This window comes from Amblyraja radiata, chromosome 25, assembly GCF_010909765.2.
Source record: "Amblyraja radiata isolate CabotCenter1 chromosome 25, sAmbRad1.1.pri, whole genome shotgun sequence".
Classification (NCBI taxonomy): Eukaryota; Metazoa; Chordata; class Chondrichthyes; order Rajiformes; family Rajidae; genus Amblyraja; species Amblyraja radiata.
The window spans coordinates 15,724,415-15,743,323 of NC_045980.1; the positions used below are offsets into that span (position 1 = coordinate 15,724,415).

The window sequence follows — 18,909 nt, forward strand, 5'->3', positions numbered from 1 at the left end:
GGCATGACTTGTTATTAGATTAAAAAAAGTTAGGGGCATCTATAAATAGGAAACATTTAAAACTTTTAGTAAGCAACCCTCACCTGAAATTCAGGTAGAAACCAAAATTCAAATGATTAAACATGTATGAAATTCCACTGTAAACATTGATAATTTTTAATTGTTGATGTGAAAAATAAATTAGGAAGTGTTTGCAGCTAGGTGCGCACACACACAAGTACTTTACACGTTGCAGTTTTTTTAAAATAAAATGTAACCACTTTGATATCTTAAGTACAAAGAAGATTGTCTTGCTGTAAACCCATTCTACTTTTGTGAACTTAAATTCAGATACTATCAAAAATTATTTTATTTTCCACTGATTAGTTGCATACTAAATTGCCTAAAATGTACATCTTGTTGAGATGGTCTAGACGCCCACATTTTGTTCTTTAGTTTTGGTTATATTGACTAAAAAGGTATGTGTAGATATGGGCTGAAGTCGGGTCCCTGCTGGGAGACCGCTTTTCGGGGCTTCCGCAACGGCGACTTCTCCCGCCCGAGTTGCGGGGTTGAGGATGACCTGGAGCGGGGCCTTACATCGCCCGGCGCGGCTTTAAATGGCCGCGGGACTTGTTAGCGCACGCCAGGGGCTCCAACACCAAGACCTGGAGCGCGGCCTTGCATCACCCGGCGCGGCTTTATAATTTCCGCGGGACTTATTTACCATTGCCCGCCGGGGGCTTTGACTCTGACATCGGGAGGAGAACGAGGAGTGCAGGGGAGAGATAAGACTTTGCCTTCCATCACAGTGAGGAGATTCACTGTGATGGATGTTCGTGTAAATTGTGTTGTGTCTTGGTTCTTCTTCTTGTTTGTATGACTGCAGAAACCAAATTTCGTTTGAACCTCTGGCTTCAAATGACGACAAATAAATTGTATTGTATCTGAATCTGTATTGTATTGCAAGTTGGATATGATATAGGAAGTTGAGAATTAGCTGGAAAGGAAAACAAACACCTTCAGTTATGCTTTGCAAACAAAAAACATACACTAACCATTTTGCTAGAAACGGCAAAGCAGAATTGTTTGTTCAGGAAAACCAGACGAATTCAAGAGAGAGCAAAGAGAAGGCAGCAGTCAGTTGAGCTATGTTCGACATACAAGCAGGTGGAGGCTCGACATCTGTGTTGTGTAAACCTTCTTGCCTAAATAATTAAATATCTAACGTGCCAATTTTTATTTAGCATAGTGAGATCTATTATTTGTGTGTGGCAACATCTGTTCATAAACAACTGATGCAGAGAAAGTGATTTTTTGCAGACAAAAGGTGCAATATATTAATACATATCAATTAAAAATTAAGCTACATTTATCAATTATCTTTTTCCATCAGCGTACCATCTTGATTTTGTGATGAGGTTGAACAAGTGGCTGATGTGTTAGTGGGGACCAGTTTGGAACTTGTGACCATAATTTTAATACTTTCAAGATAGTTATGGAAAAAGGTAGCACTGGTCAAAAAATTAGAATCCTAAATTGGGGCAAGGCTAATTTTTATGGCATTACACAGGAACTTGAAGTTCATTGGGAGAGGCTGTTCACAGATAAAGAGACATCTGGCTTGTAGGACGCTTTTAAAAGTGAGGTAGGGTAGCGTTCAGGGTCAGTGTGGTCCTGCTAGAGTGAAAGGCAAAGCTGGCAAGATTAGTGAACACTGGCTGACAAGGGACAATGAGGCACCAGTCAGGAACCAGGTGGTCAGGTATTGGCAGCTGGGATCAAGAAAATCCCTTGAGGATTATAAGGAATGTAGGAGTATCCTTAAGATGGAAATCAAGTCGAGTGTGTATTGCCATATGCACAAGTACGGTGAGCTACAGGTACAATGAAAAGCTTACATGCAGCAGCATCAGTCATAGACAACACACAAAACATAAATTACAGTTAATGATACATAAATTCTAAGAGTGAAAACAAAGACTATCAAAAGCATGACATTAGTGCAAAATACAACTGGAAAAAACAAGTCCATGATAGTGCAAGAGGTGGTCTGTAATGTTCCATTACTCATATTGGATTAGGGTTGTGCTAATCAGTTCAAGAACTTGATGGTTGTTTGAAAGTAGCTGTCCCTGAACCTGGTGATGTGCAGATTCAAGTTTCTGTGCCTCTTACCTGACTGTAGCAGTAAGAGGGCATGACCCAAATGGTGGGAATCCTTGATGATGGATGCTCTCTTCTTGAGCAAGTGCTTCACATAGGAGCTTTTGATGGTGGGGAGGGCTGTGCCTGTGATGGACCAGTTTGAGTCCACCACTCTCTGTAGCCTCTTGTGCTCCTGTGCTCAGGAATTACTGAACCAGGCCATGATGCAACCAGTCAGGAAACTTTCTAATGTATCAGAAATTTGTGTGAGTATTCAGTGACAAACTGAATCGTTTTAAATTACTAGAAAGTAGAGGCGCTGGCACGTCTCCTTTGTAATTACATTTATGGCTTGGGCCCAGGATAGGTCATCAACAGGTTAACAGTCAGGAATTTGAAGCTGCTTAACTATTACAAAGAACAAAAAGGGGAACCAAGGCAAAGGAGAATCCTAAAAGATCAACAAGTATGTTAAGAGCAGAAGGCAAGCACAGAAGAGTAGGTCCCCTTAAAGATTAGTGGGGAATCCATGCAGACAACCACAGGAAATGGCCTGGTCATACTTTCTGTATTATTGTGCATGATACAATGGAAGCTAGGATGATTCCAATAAATCACAGAACAGCGATGAACAGACTCCTTACTGATGGATTTGAGGCAGATAAAGTGGATAAATTCCTGAGGCCGGTCCAAATGAGGCCTAGGACATTGAGGGAAGCAAGGGAATTAATCACAGGGGTCCTTGAAAAGATACCAGCATCATCTTTAGGCATGGTCGAGGTACTGGAAGACTGGAGAGTAAGTAATGTGGTCTGCAAGGACAAGACAAGGAATTACATACCAGTGAGCCTACCATCAGTGGCAAGAAAGTTACTGGATGCTATTCAGAGAGACTTAATTATCTACATTTGTAAAGGCTAGTATGGATTTGGGATGGTCAGCAGGGGATTGAGTGTGGGAAAATAGCATTGCACAAATTTGCTGTATCATCATTATTCCAAAACCCAATCCCTAACCCCAGTGCAAAAGTTTTGTTTTGTCAGGTACACAAAGTATCGACCCAAAACACCGTCTATCCATTCCCTCCACAGATGCTGCTTCAGTCACTGTTTCTTCATCACTTTGTGTTTTGCTTAAGATTTCAGCGTCTTCAGTTCCTTGCATCTCCACACTTCATTCTGTGAGATTCCCTTATAGCCACCTTTGTTTCAAGGAGAACCGCTTCAGTTTTTCCAGTCAGCGAAGTTCTTCTGCACTATCTCAAATGTTTTAGAAAAGGGTTATTCATTATTTTTTAAATCCACATTGGACATGTACTCACTTAGCACATGCACACCCCCCCTCCCCCCCCCCCCCCCCCACAGGCTTTCTGCATCCTTACCACTGCTCGTATTCTCATGTCATCAGCAAATTTGGAATAGTTATATTTGGCCCACTAGGTATATCACTAATGTTGATTGTCACAAGTTGTCACCGATATCGATGGTCACAAGTTGGGGCAGAAGCACCAATCCTTGCAGTAGTTATTCACAAACCACAGCCACAGATCGTTTGAACCCATTTATTCCCATTCTATTTTCAAACCATTAACCAACTCTCAATCGACATTGTTAGATTATTCCCAATTCCACAGGAGCTAACCTTGTTCACCAGTCTCCGAGAAGGATAGAAAGCCTTCTGAGAATCTAGTTACACCACTTTCCTGGTTATCCCTCATCTATCCCACTAGATAGAATAGAATTATACTGGTGCTCCATCCTGAACTCAATAGTTCCCTGAGCAATCTGACATGCATCCCAGCTGAGTGAGTGGGTCATCCACTAGATGTAGGTAGCTTTACTGATGTCTTGTACAATTTATAGCCAAAATCTCAATGTCATCTTGTTTTTAAGCATCAGCATTAGTTTATTCATTAGTGAAAACTAATGTTGAGTATTCATTTGTATACATTGGGTATGCAAGCAAAGAATTTCACTGGGCCTAGTCAATAAAAGTATTCCATTTCATTCCTTAGCTACATCCTCCATTGCCAGGTGGTTGTTTAATTGTGTTGGTCTCCTTAGAGACTCATGTCTCTTCTTACAACCCTTTTCCTGTTCACATGTCAACAGGATATTTCTCATTCCCTTTTATATATACACTGCCTGCCAGTCTTTTATCAAGCTACATTTCCCTAAACAGCATGGCATCTGGTAACAGCCTTGAATAGAGAGGGGGATATACTAGACGGGCAAACAATGCCAACTGACCAAAGTTAAATGAAAGTAGACAAAAGTGCTGGAGAAACTCAGCAGGTGAGGCAGCATCTATGGAACAAAGGAAATAGGCAACGTTTCAGTTCGAGACCCTTCTTCAGAATGATGCAAGGGAGGGGGTGGGGGAAGAAGAAAGGAAGAGGCGGAGACAGTGGGCCGAGGGAGAGCTGGGAAGGGGAGGAGAAAGCCGGGACTACCTGAAATTGGAGGTCAATGTTCATACTGCTGGGGTATAAACTGCCCCAGCAAAATACGAGGTGCTGCTCCTCCAATTTACGGTGGGCCTCACTCTGGCCATGGGGGAGGCCCAGGACAGAAAGGTCGGATTTGGAATGGGAGGGGGAGTTGAAGTGAAAAGCCACCGGGAGATCAGGTTGGTTATTGCGAACCGAGCGGAGGTGTTGGGCGAAGCGATCGCCAAGCCTACGCTTGGTCTCACCGATGTAGAACAGCTGACACCTAGAGCAGCGGATGCAATAGATGAGGTTGGAGGAGGTGCAGGTGAACCTCTGCCGCACCTGGAAAGACTGCTTGGGTCCTTGAATGGACTCAAGGGTGAAGGTAAAGCGACAAGTGTAGCATTTCCTGTAGTCGCAAGGAAAAGTGCCAGGAGAGGGGGTGGTTTGGGTGGGAAGGGACGAATTGACCAGGTAGTTAGAGGGAGCAGTCTCTGCGGAAAGCAGACAGGGGAGGAGATGGGAAGATGTGGCCAGTGGTGGGATCCCATTGGATGTGGCGAAAATGTCAGAGGATTATTTGTTGTATGTGACAGCTGGTAGGGTGGAAGGTGAGGACAAGGGGGACTCTGCCCTTGTTACCAGTGGGGGGGGATGGGGAGTGAAAGCAGAGTTCCGGGGTATAGAAGAGACCCTGGTGAGAGCCTCATCTATAGTAGAAGAGGGGAACCCCCGTTCCCTGAAGAATGTGGACATCTCCGATGCCCTGGTGTGAAACACCTCATCCTGGTTGCAGATGCGGCGTAGACGGAGGAATTGGGAGCAGGGAATGGAGTCCTTGCAGGAAGCAGGGTGGGAATAAGTGTAGTCCAGATAGCCATGGGAGTCAATGGGTTTATAGTGGATGTCAGTCATATCACCTGCGATGGAGATAGGGAGGTCTAGAAATGGTAGGGAAATGTCAGAAATGGTCCAGGTGTATTTGAGTGCCAGATGGAAATTAGTGGTGAAATGGATGAAGTCAGTGAGTTGTGTGTGGGTGCAGGAGGTAGCACAAATGCAGTCGTCGATGTAGCAGAGATAGAGTTCGGGGATAGGGTCATGGTACTCCTCGAACAAAGATTGTTCGATGTACCCTACAAAGAGGCAGGCATAGCTTGGGCCCCATGCGCGTGCCCATATGTACGCCTTGTATTTGGAGGAAATGGGAGGAGTCAAACGGGAAGTTGTTAAGGGTAAGGACCAACTCCGTTAGGCGGAGGAGAGTATCAGTAGACGGGGATTGGTTGGTTCTGCGGTCGAGGAAGAAAGGGAAGGCTTTAAGACCCTCTTGGTGGGGGGTGGAGGTGTAGAGTGACTGGACATCCATGGTGAAGATGAGGAAATGAAAGATATTTAAAGGCTTAACAGAGAATGCACCTTACACCAACAGGATAGTTGGTGATATGTGGCACAGATTTAAGGTAATTGGCAATAGAAGGGAGAGCAATGGGATGAAATAAAGCAGTCTGATTTAGTATGTTGTGTTCAAAAGGGGCAACTTGCATCTCTCAAAAAGAGGGCTGGCACAGTACTTTACACAGGGAATAGGGACAGACATTTGTTTGGATAAAGAAAGTAGTTCTTAGACAAACAGTCAAGAGACACTTTGTCACACAGTGTAAATTGTCAATTATTTGTTTCTGACAAAGTACAAATTCCCTCACAATTCAATCACAGGTTAACCACAAATGACATCTGTTGCTTGAATGTCACTTCATATCCTATAAATCAAGGCTTTATAAACGATGAAACCTGTGTATTACATTAAATCACCTTATGGTTATCAAGACACTCCATATAACACACATACAACCCATCTCTTTAATAATGAAAGTTTCAACAATCCAATTAAAATTCTGTACAAATCCAAGTAAATGCATGCACATTGTCATTTTAATTTAAATTTAAAAATGAGGGGAAAAAGTACTTTTTACTTCACTGGTTATTGTCCCAACATATCCAAGAGTGGCATTGAGGATTAGGCAGCTCCTGTAGACTGATTGTACAACAGTTTAGTCATCTCACACACTGAGTACTGTAAACTAGTCATAAGGCTATTCCTCCAAGAGTGTACAACTAATCCTATGCAAAGTGAGAACCAGTAGGATGCAATGTGTCCCCTCTGTCCAGCTGATCCTGCAATTGCACAAGTACATCTAATTCTCTTTCCACTCGCTCAGTTTTGTGGCTCACCAATGACCGATAGAAGTGAACTGCAAAAAGGATAAAGATTATTCCAGAAGGTACCATAATGACCGTGGAGGTAATAGCTGCTGCTTTTCCAGGTGATATTGATGTAGAAGTATCGTTTGTAGTCATGTCCACAGGATTACTCTTTAATGGAAGAAACTTAACCCAACACAGCAGTACGACTTCGGCAAGGAAAAGAAAGGTCCCGATAACGGTGGAGAAGGCCCACGCAAGTTCAATGTGCCTGTGCATTCGCTCGTGGGGCGACTCGTGGACAGAATTGAGATTATGGACGTTGCTGACGGCCTCGATGTTCGGAAGGATGCAAGTGCTTATCATGAGAGCAAAAAGGTGCACTGCAACAAGCACAGTTGTGCAGGCACTGAAAGCAATCAAAAGACCTGGTGGGTAATTATGGTTAGGATCAAGCTGCACCTCCACCATGGCGACCTACAAAGAAAAAAGAACACAATTATTTGGAATGAATCCTGCAGTACATGAAATAATAGTTGTGAACAGATCTGGGTGTGTTTCTGTGCTGTACAACTTGATTTTCCCTAGGCTTCGCACATCACTTATAAAAATCCAAATTTTACAGTCGCATTCACAATTCTTTACTGAGTACTGCGTAATAATCCTTAACTAAAACGTCTCGTTGTGGTGCTTAAAAAGCTTTTGGATAGGCATGCGAATGAGCAGGGAATGGAGACGTATGGATCATATATAGGCAGACAAGGTTTGTTTATCTTTGGCATTTATGTCCAGTACAGACAAGTGGGCTGAAGGGCCTCATCCTGTGCTGTATACATCTATGTTCTTATTCCTCCAACCAAACGGGTGAAATACTTCGATCTTTATAATTGTTCATGGAATTGCACGGTCTTTTATTCATCTGCACTTCTTTCACTATTTGTTTATCTCTGGAGTTTAATACCTTTGTTGTAACTAGTGAATCTGCAACAGCAAATGACTATGCAGTACCTCAACTACTTGAATACAAACAGCATCATAGTCACATCCAATTGCGTACACACCAAAGCAGATCTCTTCATTAAAAGGATATGATACGAGTGTTAAGAATTATGGAGAATTTAGATAGAGTAAATAGATGAATGGCAATAAGAAAAATACTGGGGCATCAAAAAAAAGGGGATAAAATGGATGTGTTCTTTGGAAGAGATCAGATTCAATAGCCACTTGCAATTTATCAGTACAATTCAGGAATAGACTCATGGCAAAGGTTAATGAAAGTCAAGGATAATTAGATATTAACCCAGAACTGTTATTTTCCCACCAAAGAATAGTTGCATTAAAAAACTGAGACCCAAACAACATATCAAACTCTCGATCAGTTCAGTGTTTGATCTTCCCACCCCCCCCCCCCCCCCCCCCCAATATCAAAGAACATAGCACAGGAACAAGCCCTTCAGCCCACAATGTATGTGCTGAACACAATGCCATTTCTTGATTTCCTTTGCCTGCACATGATCCATATCCCTCTATCCCCTGCATATTCATGGGCCTATCTAAAAGCCACTATTATATCTGTCTCCACCACCACCACTGGCACCACATTCCAAGCAATCACAACTCTGCATTTAAAAAAATTGCCACGCACCATCTCCATTAAACAGCGTCCATTTCTCCTTACAGCTCACATTTCACAAGTAAAAGGAAGTTCACAAAATATTTAGAGGGATATGGGCCAAACGGAAAAAATTATGCCGTTTTATCAACTTAAAAGCAATCATTTGGTTGTGAGTGTACCGCACCGACTTATTTTGCAATTAGTTAAAGCAAGCATCTTGAGTAACAAAAGGCTGCCCCATCTTCACAATGTTATCCACTGCCAGATGTAATTAGACTACAAAACAAAAACACCAATGCTTTAGGGGACATTATTTTGAGTAATTATTTCATTCCCATTGGATTATTTATTCCTTTCTCAGTGTTTATCTATAATTAGCCCCAAGAAGAATGTGTGAGCTTCCTTTGTGAACCACTGCAATCTTTGTGAAGATGATGATCGTCATCAGCGTTCACTTGAAACGAGTACGACTGTCTCTTTTGGGAGGACGCTTGTGTGAGATTTTGTTTAACGTGTTGAGACTGGTGCACAGACAGCCACCACACGGTTCTTGACAGATCCGGGTCAGGATCCAGTGGTATGGTGTCCAAGACGACCGGGACCCTTTTCTGCTGCAGCCTTCATCCGCCTTCCCAGCCGTTGTGACACGGAGAAGCTTTGTGAAGATACAGCCAGTGCTGGTGAGTGGGGATGTATATTTCCAAGACAGTCCAGTGAGAGACATGGGTAAGGACTGTTGGAGAAAGCCTCTTGGAGACCTTCTTGGTAGAATCTCCAAAACTAAAAGTACATACAGTTTATATAAATTTTAAACTCAAAGATAACAATAAACAATTAACTAGAGTTTCGCTGGCTATAATAATTTAAACTTTAACATTGAGTGCAGACAAATAACTTTGCAGAATTATATATTTACAATAGGATGCACTCTAGGTTCCAAGACATATCTGAATGGTCAAACATCTTCGCTGGGACACAGTAATTCGAATGGATAAAAGCTTCTGAGAACAGGGAATCCAGATGCCCAAAATTAGTGTTATGAGGGCTGACTCTCGAGTATAGAAATATCCCAATTATTGACAGATAGACAAATATACCCATGCTTGATGTGTCAAGTGATAAATAAGCCTGGTCTGGATGTTACCTCCATCTCTATCACAAAGGTGTGAAATAACTTAAGTTGGAAGATTTCTGGTTGGATGTGCACCCAATGAAAGACAAAGTACTCTTTAGCCAGAGTGTGGTGAATCTGTAGAATTCATTGCCACAGACAGCAGTAGAGGAAAAGTTGATTGGGTATTTTTAAAGCAGAGATTGACAGATTCTTGATTAGTAAGGGTGTCAAACGTTATAGAGAAAAGACAGGAGAATGGGGTTGCAAGGGAAAAATAGATCAGTCATGATCGAATGGTGGAGCAGACTCGATGGGCCAAATGGCCCAATTTATTCCTATGTCTTATGAACTTAAAGTGCTGGAGTAACAAAGCGGGTCAGGCAGCCATCCCAGCGCCGGGACTATTCTTCAGATTCAATGTGGATAAGCGACTTTTTGGGTCTGAAGAAGGGTCCCAACCTGAAACATCACCTATCCTTGTTCTCCATGGATGCTTCCTGACCTGTTGAGTTACTCCAGCACTTTGTATCTTTTTTTGTAAACCTGCATCTGTAGTTCCTTGCGTCTGACATTTTCAATGATAGCCTGTCTGTTTGCAAAGCTGTCCTTTTAATTTCAAACTGATTATTGCTTTTGAAATGCATAGGAAAGAACTGCCGATGCTGGTTTAAACCAAAGGTTCTGAGAAAGGGTCTCGACCCGAAACATCACCTATTACTTTTCTCCAGAGATGCTGTCTGACCCGCTGAGTTACTCCAGCTTTTTGTGATTACTGCTTTCAATGTACATTGCAATATATTATGAAGACAGGTTCTTGTTTAGAATTAAAGAGTGCTACTTTCACGTAAACTTATAACCCCCAAATAATCCCCAACAATATGCTCCTGTTGTCCTCATTCTTGGAGGTTGTGGGTTTGGAAGATTTTGAGTAGCCTCAGAAATAAAAGCAATGCATTTTTTAGCAGCACAGGCAACAGCCACGTGGTGCTCATAGCAGGAAGTGCAATAACTGTGGTGGAACACAAGGTGTTGGATGTTTCTAAAAGCAAGTGAATGGAGAAGATTATCAGAGAGCTTTTGAATCATTGAGGGAGGTAACGTAGACAAAGGCTTTAGAGAAGTTGCCATGGGCAGGGAAGTACAAGAAAGAAAAACAAATCTCAAAGGGGGAACAAGACTAGGTAAAAATAAGGAAAGTTAATGTGTTGGGACAAATATTTGAGCAAAATTGTGGTGGCAGAAGCCAGAAAATGTCATGGAGAGGTGAAGGGCAAGAATCAAGATTCTGAAATATACCACTGTACGAGGAAGTTTTACTGATCTGCAGCATATTATTTTTCTGTAATTTTATCTTCAACAGCGGAAATTTGAACTGATTGTGATCAAGGCTTTGAGATATCTTAAGGGAGTTTAATTTGTTTCCTTGTTTTTTTCATGCTTCTTCCACAAGGCCCATTTTACAGGGGGTGAGAAGATAACATTTCTACTAGGCGGTCTGTATCAAGATTTTGCCATGTAATCTGCACATGTGTCAAGAAACACAAGGCGAGAAAAGAACTTGCTTACAAAATGCACTTTGACACAAATACACTCGTACCTCACAAACAACGGCTTGCTACTTTGGTCAGATGCTCAAGCCAGCTTGAACATTAGTTTATTTCTTGTTAGAAAAAAAAAACCTCAGTAAATAACTTTCCGACTACCACATATCACAAAATACAATACGATAAACTTTATTCATCCCCGGAGGGAAATTGGTCTGCCACCAGTCACAACACACAAGGTACACAAAAACTTGAAATTAAAAGTGAAAAAAAAGGACAAGCCACTGTTGGCTGGGTGCCGTGTGCACGGCACCTAAACCAGAATGAACAACGAACAAATAAACATAGACTTATTCTAAAACAACAGTGCTCTTTCTCCCCCCCCCCCCCCCCCCCACACCAGGTCCCCCTTTATTCTCCCACCGTCCCTCACGATGGATCCCCCACGCCAGGTCCCCATTGTCTCCCCCTCCGCCGTCACCAAGGTGCCCGCTGCCGATGCTCCGTTGTCGCCGAGGCCCCACCACCACCACCACCACCGAAGCTCCCGTTGCCGTCGAGGCCCCTGCTGATGCCGAGGCTCCCATCGCCGCATAACGGTCGGCAGCAGCGGCGCGCTTGTTCAGCGGGTGGATCGGGCCCACGCCGCTCCCCGGGACACTCCCGCCACGCAAACGGCTCCCTGTGACATGCCTACTTATCAGGACATAACAGGTACGTCTAATTAAACACTGGTTGGGAAATTGACCACAATTCTGCTCTAATACAAAGATTCCTGGTAGAATGGGAACAAATTGAACCAAGGCATAATCTGTTCTCCGACTCTGTTTTCCATCCTACAATTTACATGGTTATGCAGTGAATGGAGGGATATGGATCACATGCAGACAGAAAAGGTGAGTTTATCTTGTCACCATGTTCAGCAGAAATTGTGGGCCGAAGGACATGTTACTGCGCTGTACAGTTCTACGTTCAGCATTGTTGTCCCTTTTTTATTATTATTATTATGATAAATGTAGCTCACATGTCATTATCTATATGTTTATAGAGTCTAGAGTTTAAGAGAGATACAGACTGGAAACAGGCCCTTTGGCCCACTGAGTCCATGCTGACCATCAATCACCCGTACACCAGTTTCTTTGCTATCCCATCCTACGCACAAATGACAATTTACAGAGGCCAATTAACCTGCAAATCTGCATGTCTTTGACATGTGGGAGGAAACCCACGTGGTCACAGGGAGGAAGCGCAAATTCCACACAGATAGCACCCGTAGTCGGGATCAAACCCAGGTCTCTTGCACTGTGAGGTAGCAGCTCTACCACTGCTTGCCACATCTTTCTTTGATCTCTTGCCCAACAATAATCTGACTTTTGCATTCCCCCACCAGGAAACTCTGGTTGCATAATTGCAAGCCATTCCCATTTAAAATCTAACATTTAAGCATGCACTCAACTATTGTGTCTTTCCCGTTGGCACCAACTCCCACAACCCATTTCCCTCCTCTTCTGTGCTCTTTTAATCAAATAGGGATCATAAACTTCACCTTCCCAGACTTTATTCCAATTACTATTGTACCAGACCAAAGCTCAGAAAAGAAAATTCCTTAAAGGAACTTGCTTTACAGAAAACTAAATTGGAAGTTATTGATTGAAACTAAAATGTTAGTTATTCAGAGAGCATTCTTGCAACCTAAACCCAAATTTCAGTTTGGGCTTAATTGGCAGAAAGGAGATTTTTTTTTCCTCAGATCAAATTTATGCTTGAGAAAACGAACCAATCCACACGAGTTTCAGAAGTTATTAAACGCTTCATTTGAAGAGCAGATACGATTGGTCAAATCGTGTCCTGTTATGCTATTTGATTTAAAAAATGGGTGTGGTGGACAGGAAATGTCATTTTGACTGAGTCCTGGCATCAAGTAAGCTATTAAATAAAAACAAATCAAGACTATACTTGAAAGATTAACTTACGATTTTTCCTTCCCCAAAACTGCTTGTGTTTTAAGATTTTTGAAAAGATTTAGGTATAAATACAAATATAATTTGCCTGAAGATGGGTTCCGACCCGAAACATCAACGTATCCTTTTTCTCCAGGGTTGCTGCCCTACTCATTGAGTTTTGACTTGAGATACAGCGTGGAAACAGGTTTTTCGGCCCACGTCTTTGCCGAGTCCGCGCTGACCAGCAATCACCCAGTTCACTAGCACTATCCTACATTCCAAGGATAATCTACAATTTTTACCAAAGCCGACTAACCTACAAACCTGTACATCTTTGGAGTGTGGGAGGAACCCAGAGTATCCGGAGAAAACCCACGCAGTCATAGAGATAATGTACAAACTCCGTACTGACGGCACCATTGGCAGAATCTAACCCGAATATCTGGTACTGCAAGGCTACCAACTCTACCAATGCACCACTGTGCCATTGTAAAGACGTGACTCCAGCACTTTCTGTCGATCTTAAATGCCATTTGCTTTCAATCTTCTCAGTATTTTATAGATTGAGTGGTTCAAATAAACACTCGGTACAACTCCTAAAAGCTATGGAAAATCAAAACTACTATGAAAATGAGAGGTTATGAAAATTTGTTAAAATAAAATACATCATTTAATATCAAATGCTGATAGCATTTGATGTTCTACCAGCAGATGGTGCCATGACAATCAAAAATAATTTGTTTCCAGGATTCGGCTGAAATAATGTTCTTTCCCAATGCACCCTGTATTGAATCAAATAGTGCACAAGAGATTATTTAACTAATCGTACTTGCTCTTCAAACGAGACATCCACACAAACCACTTACTACATGGGACACAAAGCCCGACACCAAGGACAATTTCAAATGCAGTGGCGAAGTCAAACAAACGTCATCATGAAGAGAAGCCTCACATGCAGATGTCAGAGGATTGACGTGTTGATGGTAGAAAGAGGGGGAACAGGATTACCTGCCATAGGGTCTGGGGGAAAAGGTGCCGGTAAGGCAGGCCACAGAGTATGTTGGTTATATAAATAATCAACAAGGTACACTCTGCATGGCTGATAGTACAGAAACACTGAAGAATGACTATCCCCACCGTCCAACGACTGCAGGAGTAAAATAAGGGATAACACAAAGATGGAGAATTAGGCAGAGGAACAGCCCTGTCGGCCCACAATGTATTTGCGTAACATGATGATAGGTTGATGGGAGACACAAGGAACTACAGATGCTGGTTTACAAAATTAAAACACAAAGTGCTGGAGTAACTCAGCGGGTTAGGCAGCATCTCTGGAGCACTTGGCTAGGTTATATTTCGGGTCAGATCTGAAGAAGGGTCCCGATCTGCCTGACCCGCTGAGTTACTCCAGCATTGCGCGTTTCCTTTAAAAAAAAAAAAGGTAAAACTAATGTCCTCTGCTTGAACGTGATCCATGTCCCTTCTTTACCATGTGCCAATCTAAAAATCTGTGAAATACCTCTATCATATCTCCACCACCACCAACTATGATTAAAGTATTGCAAAAATTTCAAATGGGAGAGAACTTCATCGCATGGATAAAATTATTATATAACAAACCCACGGCTAGAATATTAACTAATAATATACTATCTACGAAATTCCAATTAACAAGGGGCAATAGACAAGGATGTTCATTATCACCGCTGTTATTCGCTCTGGTAATTGAACCTTTAGCTGAAAAAATTAGAACACACCCGGATATTTACGGTTATAATACAAAATATTTAAATAACAAAATATCCTTATATGCAGACGATGTATTACTGTATATCACAAAACCTCAAATCAGTATACCAAACATATTAAATCTAATTGAGGACTTTGGATCTTTCTCAGGATAGAGAATAAACTGGAACAAAAGTGAAATTATGTCGATAAAACCCGAAAGATTCAACACATCTCTTGAAATTCCCCTTTAAAATAGCCACAGAAAAATTTAAATATTTAGGAATTGAAACCACTAGAAACTATCACGCTATGTTTAACGCCAATTATAGCCCCTTACTTAAGAAACTAAATAATCTAATCAAATTCTGGAAAACGCTCCCGATGTCTTTAATAGGTCGAATAAATGCTATAAAAATGATCTTTTTACCACAAATCCTATATTTATTTCAATCAATTCCAATATATCTTCCAAAAAAGTTTTTCAAAAAACTAGACTCGACATTACAAATTTTATATGGGATTATAAATCCCACAGAATACAAAGAGCACACCTTAGTAAATCAAAAGAGATGGGTGGTCTAGCGCTCCCTAATTTTATGTACTATAATTGGGCAGTAAATATTAAAAATATGATTCACCTGCTGGACAATTCTGCCCAGCAGGTGGACTGGATTGTAATGGAGAGAGAGGACTGCTCTCCGTGTAATACAGGAGCGACTCTCCTCTCACCAATGAATCTGAATAACAAAAATTATAATAAAAATCCAATGATACATAGCACAATTAGAACTTGGAAACAAATAAAACAGAATCTAAAATTAAGAAATCTATCTCTTTTAATGCCAATAGTCAATAACCCGTCGTTTAAACCTTCAATTATAGATAAATCATTTACACAATGGGAAAGAATGGGAATTAAAACGCTCGGAGACTTGTATGAATTAGGAAAATTATTATCATTTCAACAATTACAACTGAAATATAATTTGAAAAATAATCAATATTTTTAATATCTTCAAATCTGTGACTATCTGAAAAAATACACAAAAGACTATCATAACATGTCCCCAGACTTAGTGGATGAAGCCATGAAGACAAAGGCTGAATCAGCAAATCTAATATCATACTTATACAACATTATTTTAAATATAGAAATACCTACAACCGATGGTATTAGAAGAGACTGGGAACAAGAACTAGCTATAAAAATTTCAAAAGAGAGCTGGGATAAACACTTACTATATGTGCATAAATGCTCGATCAACGTACGACATACTCTAATTCAATATAAAGCATTACATAGACTATATTATTCAAAAACTAAAATAAATAAACTTTTCCCCAATGTCTCACCCATTTGTGATAAATGTCAGTCACAAGAAGCTAACATAGCGCACTCTTTTGTTTTTTGTATAAAAATCCAAACATTTTGGAACGAAATATTTGAAATCTTCACAAAATTATTTAAAATAAAACTTGTACCAAAAAGCAGAATGGATCATTTTTGGAATATCGGAAAGTAACCCCAAATTAAACGCGTTTCAAAAGAACTTACTTAATTACGGGCTAATAATGGGAAAAAAGCTTATACTCAAATTTTGGAAAAATGCTCCAATACCAACAATAAAAATGTGGATTTCAAACATGTTCGAAACACTACACTTGGAAGAGATGAGACTCCTCCTAGCAGACAAAGCAGACCACTTCCAAAAGACGTGGTCTGCATTTATGGAACTATTACAAGCATAAGGTGCAATAGTAATTTAAAATATAAATGGTACCAGGATCTGGTAACGGGGGGTATAAAATAATTTTTTTTTTTTTAAAACACGATTGGTATATCCTTTTTTGCGAGTTTTGTGTTACAATAGAGCGATTGTTTTTCCTTTTTTTTTCTTTTCTTTCTAGGGTCTTATTTCCTTTCTTTACTTCCTTCTCTAACTTCTTCCCTAAGGGGCTTTCTTTTCCCAACACTTTCCTGCACCTTCACGATTCTTGCTCACTTTCCTTACTTCTTTTATTTCTATCTTTTTTAAAGCTCGAAAAACGAAGTGGTACAACAAATGTAATAAGATATATCTGATGTGTATTATTGTAATTTACTGTACTTCTAATAAAAATAAAATTAAAAAAAAAAAGAAAAAAAAAGGGATAACACAAAGATAGAGAATTAGGCAGAGGAACAGCCCTGTCGGCCCACAATGTATTTGCGTAACATGATGATAGGTTGATGGGAGACACAAGGAACTACAGATGCTGGTTTACAAAATTAAAAGACAAAGTGCTGGAGTAACTCAGCGGGTTAGGCAGCATCTCTGGAGCACTTGGCTGGGTTATGTTTCGGGTCAGATCTGAAGAAGGGTCCCGATCTGCCTGACCCGCTGAGTTACTCCAGCATTGCGCGTTTCCTTTAAAAAAAAAAGGTAAAACTAATGTCCTCTGCTTGAATGTGATCCATGTCCCTTCTTTACCATGTGCCGATCTAAAAATCTGTGAAATACCACTATCATATCTGTCTCCACCACCACCACCTTTGGCAACACGTTCCAGACCTCCACCTTTCTCTGTGAAAAACAAAACTTGTCCTGCACATCTCCTTTAAATGATGCCCATCTCATGTTAAAACTACACCCATAGGCATTAACAAAAAGTAGAGATCTTTGGGTAGTGGATAATTTTTACAGCAAGTCCTTTGTACTTAATGATGTCCCAGCATACTTGGCGGTGAAAAGTTTCTGTACTATTCCTGGAAAACCCCTAAAATTCTGTCTCATGGTTTAGTTGGTTGCTTTCATCCGAGTCGATTCAAAACCAGAGTACAAAACTCTTAGTTGATTCTCCAATACAATAGAGGACGTTCTGCATTATCAAGCAAGATATTAAATCAAGGCCCATCTGGTCCTTTCGTGAATACCAAAGATTTCAGAGCACTATATTAAAGAATCTCCTGGTCAATATCTCCTATCTTCTGGTCAATACATTGTTCATAACAAAAAAGAGTCTGTCCATTATTTCTACTTCTGATAAAAATTCAACAATCTTAAATGTTACTCGTTTTGCCCTCCACGCATGCAACCTAACTTGACAAATATTTCCAGCACGTTGTTTTTACATGCAGATTTCCAGCACCATTTTCAAAAGTAGACACAAAATGCAGGAGTAACTCAGCGGGTCAGGCAGCATCTCTGGAGAGAAGGAATGGGTGACATTTTGGGTTAAGACCCTTCTTCAAGCTGCTGTCCTGGAAGGGGGTGGGACATTGCCTCCTTTTCCATGCTCAATTACTGCTTACAACCTTGTTGCCTGCCTCGTTTCCTCCATTACACACAGTGAACACACTTCTAAAGTACTCCTTTGGCTGCTAACCAATTTAAGATTATCCAAGTACACAACAGGCATTAAAGTGAAGGCAGTCTTTCCGAAATGAAAGAAAACAATTTGAGAGGAGGAAACTACCGCACTATTTTAACTTCAGTCAAGTTTATCTTTTTGGTGGTGACCATTTAAAATCAGAGTATTAAGTACAAATAGGTTTGATAAATTTCCTAACAATCTAATTAAAATTGTGAATCGAATTAAGATAAAATTTGAAGCTCAAACTTTCTCTATTTACGTGTACAGGAATTACAGAATACCAAGCATCATTAAATCTTTAGCAACCTGCAGGACCAAGTCTAGTATAGACACAAAATGCTGGAGAAACTCAGCGGGACAGGCAGCATCTCTAGAGAGATGGAATGGGTGACGTTTCAAGTAGAGACCCTTCTTCAGCCTGTCCCGCTGAGTTACTCCAGCATTTTGCATCTATCTTCCTTCCTACGTATTGTCTAGTGTCTGGAGGAGATTAAAGAATACTGCTGAATATGGATGCAAATCATTACTTTTTGCATTATATATTGATTTAGTGTATGAAAGTAAGTTTTGATCTTTAGAACCATGAACATCTGGACATCACAGTGGCACAGCTGGCAGAACTGCTGCCTCAAAGCACCATAGACCCAGGGTTTGATCCTGACCTTGGGCCTGTGCAGAGATGACACATTCTCCCTGTGACTGTGGGTTTCCTGCGGATGATCTGGTTTCCTCCCACACCCCAAAGATGTGCGAGTGCAGGGCCTCTGTAAATTGCCCTTTGTGTGTAGGGTGCGGGTGAGAAAGTGGGATAACATTGAACTACTGTGAATGGGCGAGCGTGGGCT

At 41.0% G+C, this 18,909-nt stretch overlaps 1 protein-coding gene across 4 annotated transcripts in view; it reads right to left on the reverse strand.

Moving 5' to 3' along the window:
• Positions 1 to 6,398: 6,398 nt before the first annotated feature.
• Positions 6,399 to 18,909, reverse strand: part of orai1 (ORAI calcium release-activated calcium modulator 1) — a 37,465-nt gene continuing 24,954 nt past the window's right edge. For 2 of the 4 annotated variants that reach the window (XM_033043252.1, XM_033043250.1), the window contains exon 2: positions 6,408 to 7,240. In XM_033043252.1, the coding sequence (XP_032899143.1) occupies positions 6,683 to 7,234 (552 nt within the window). In that variant the 5' untranslated portion in view covers positions 7,235 to 7,240 and the 3' untranslated portion in view covers positions 6,408 to 6,682. Of the gene's footprint in view, positions 7,241 to 11,517; positions 11,688 to 18,909 lie in introns of those variants that run through there. The other 2 variants (XM_033043251.1, XM_033043253.1) reach the window with 2 other exon arrangements.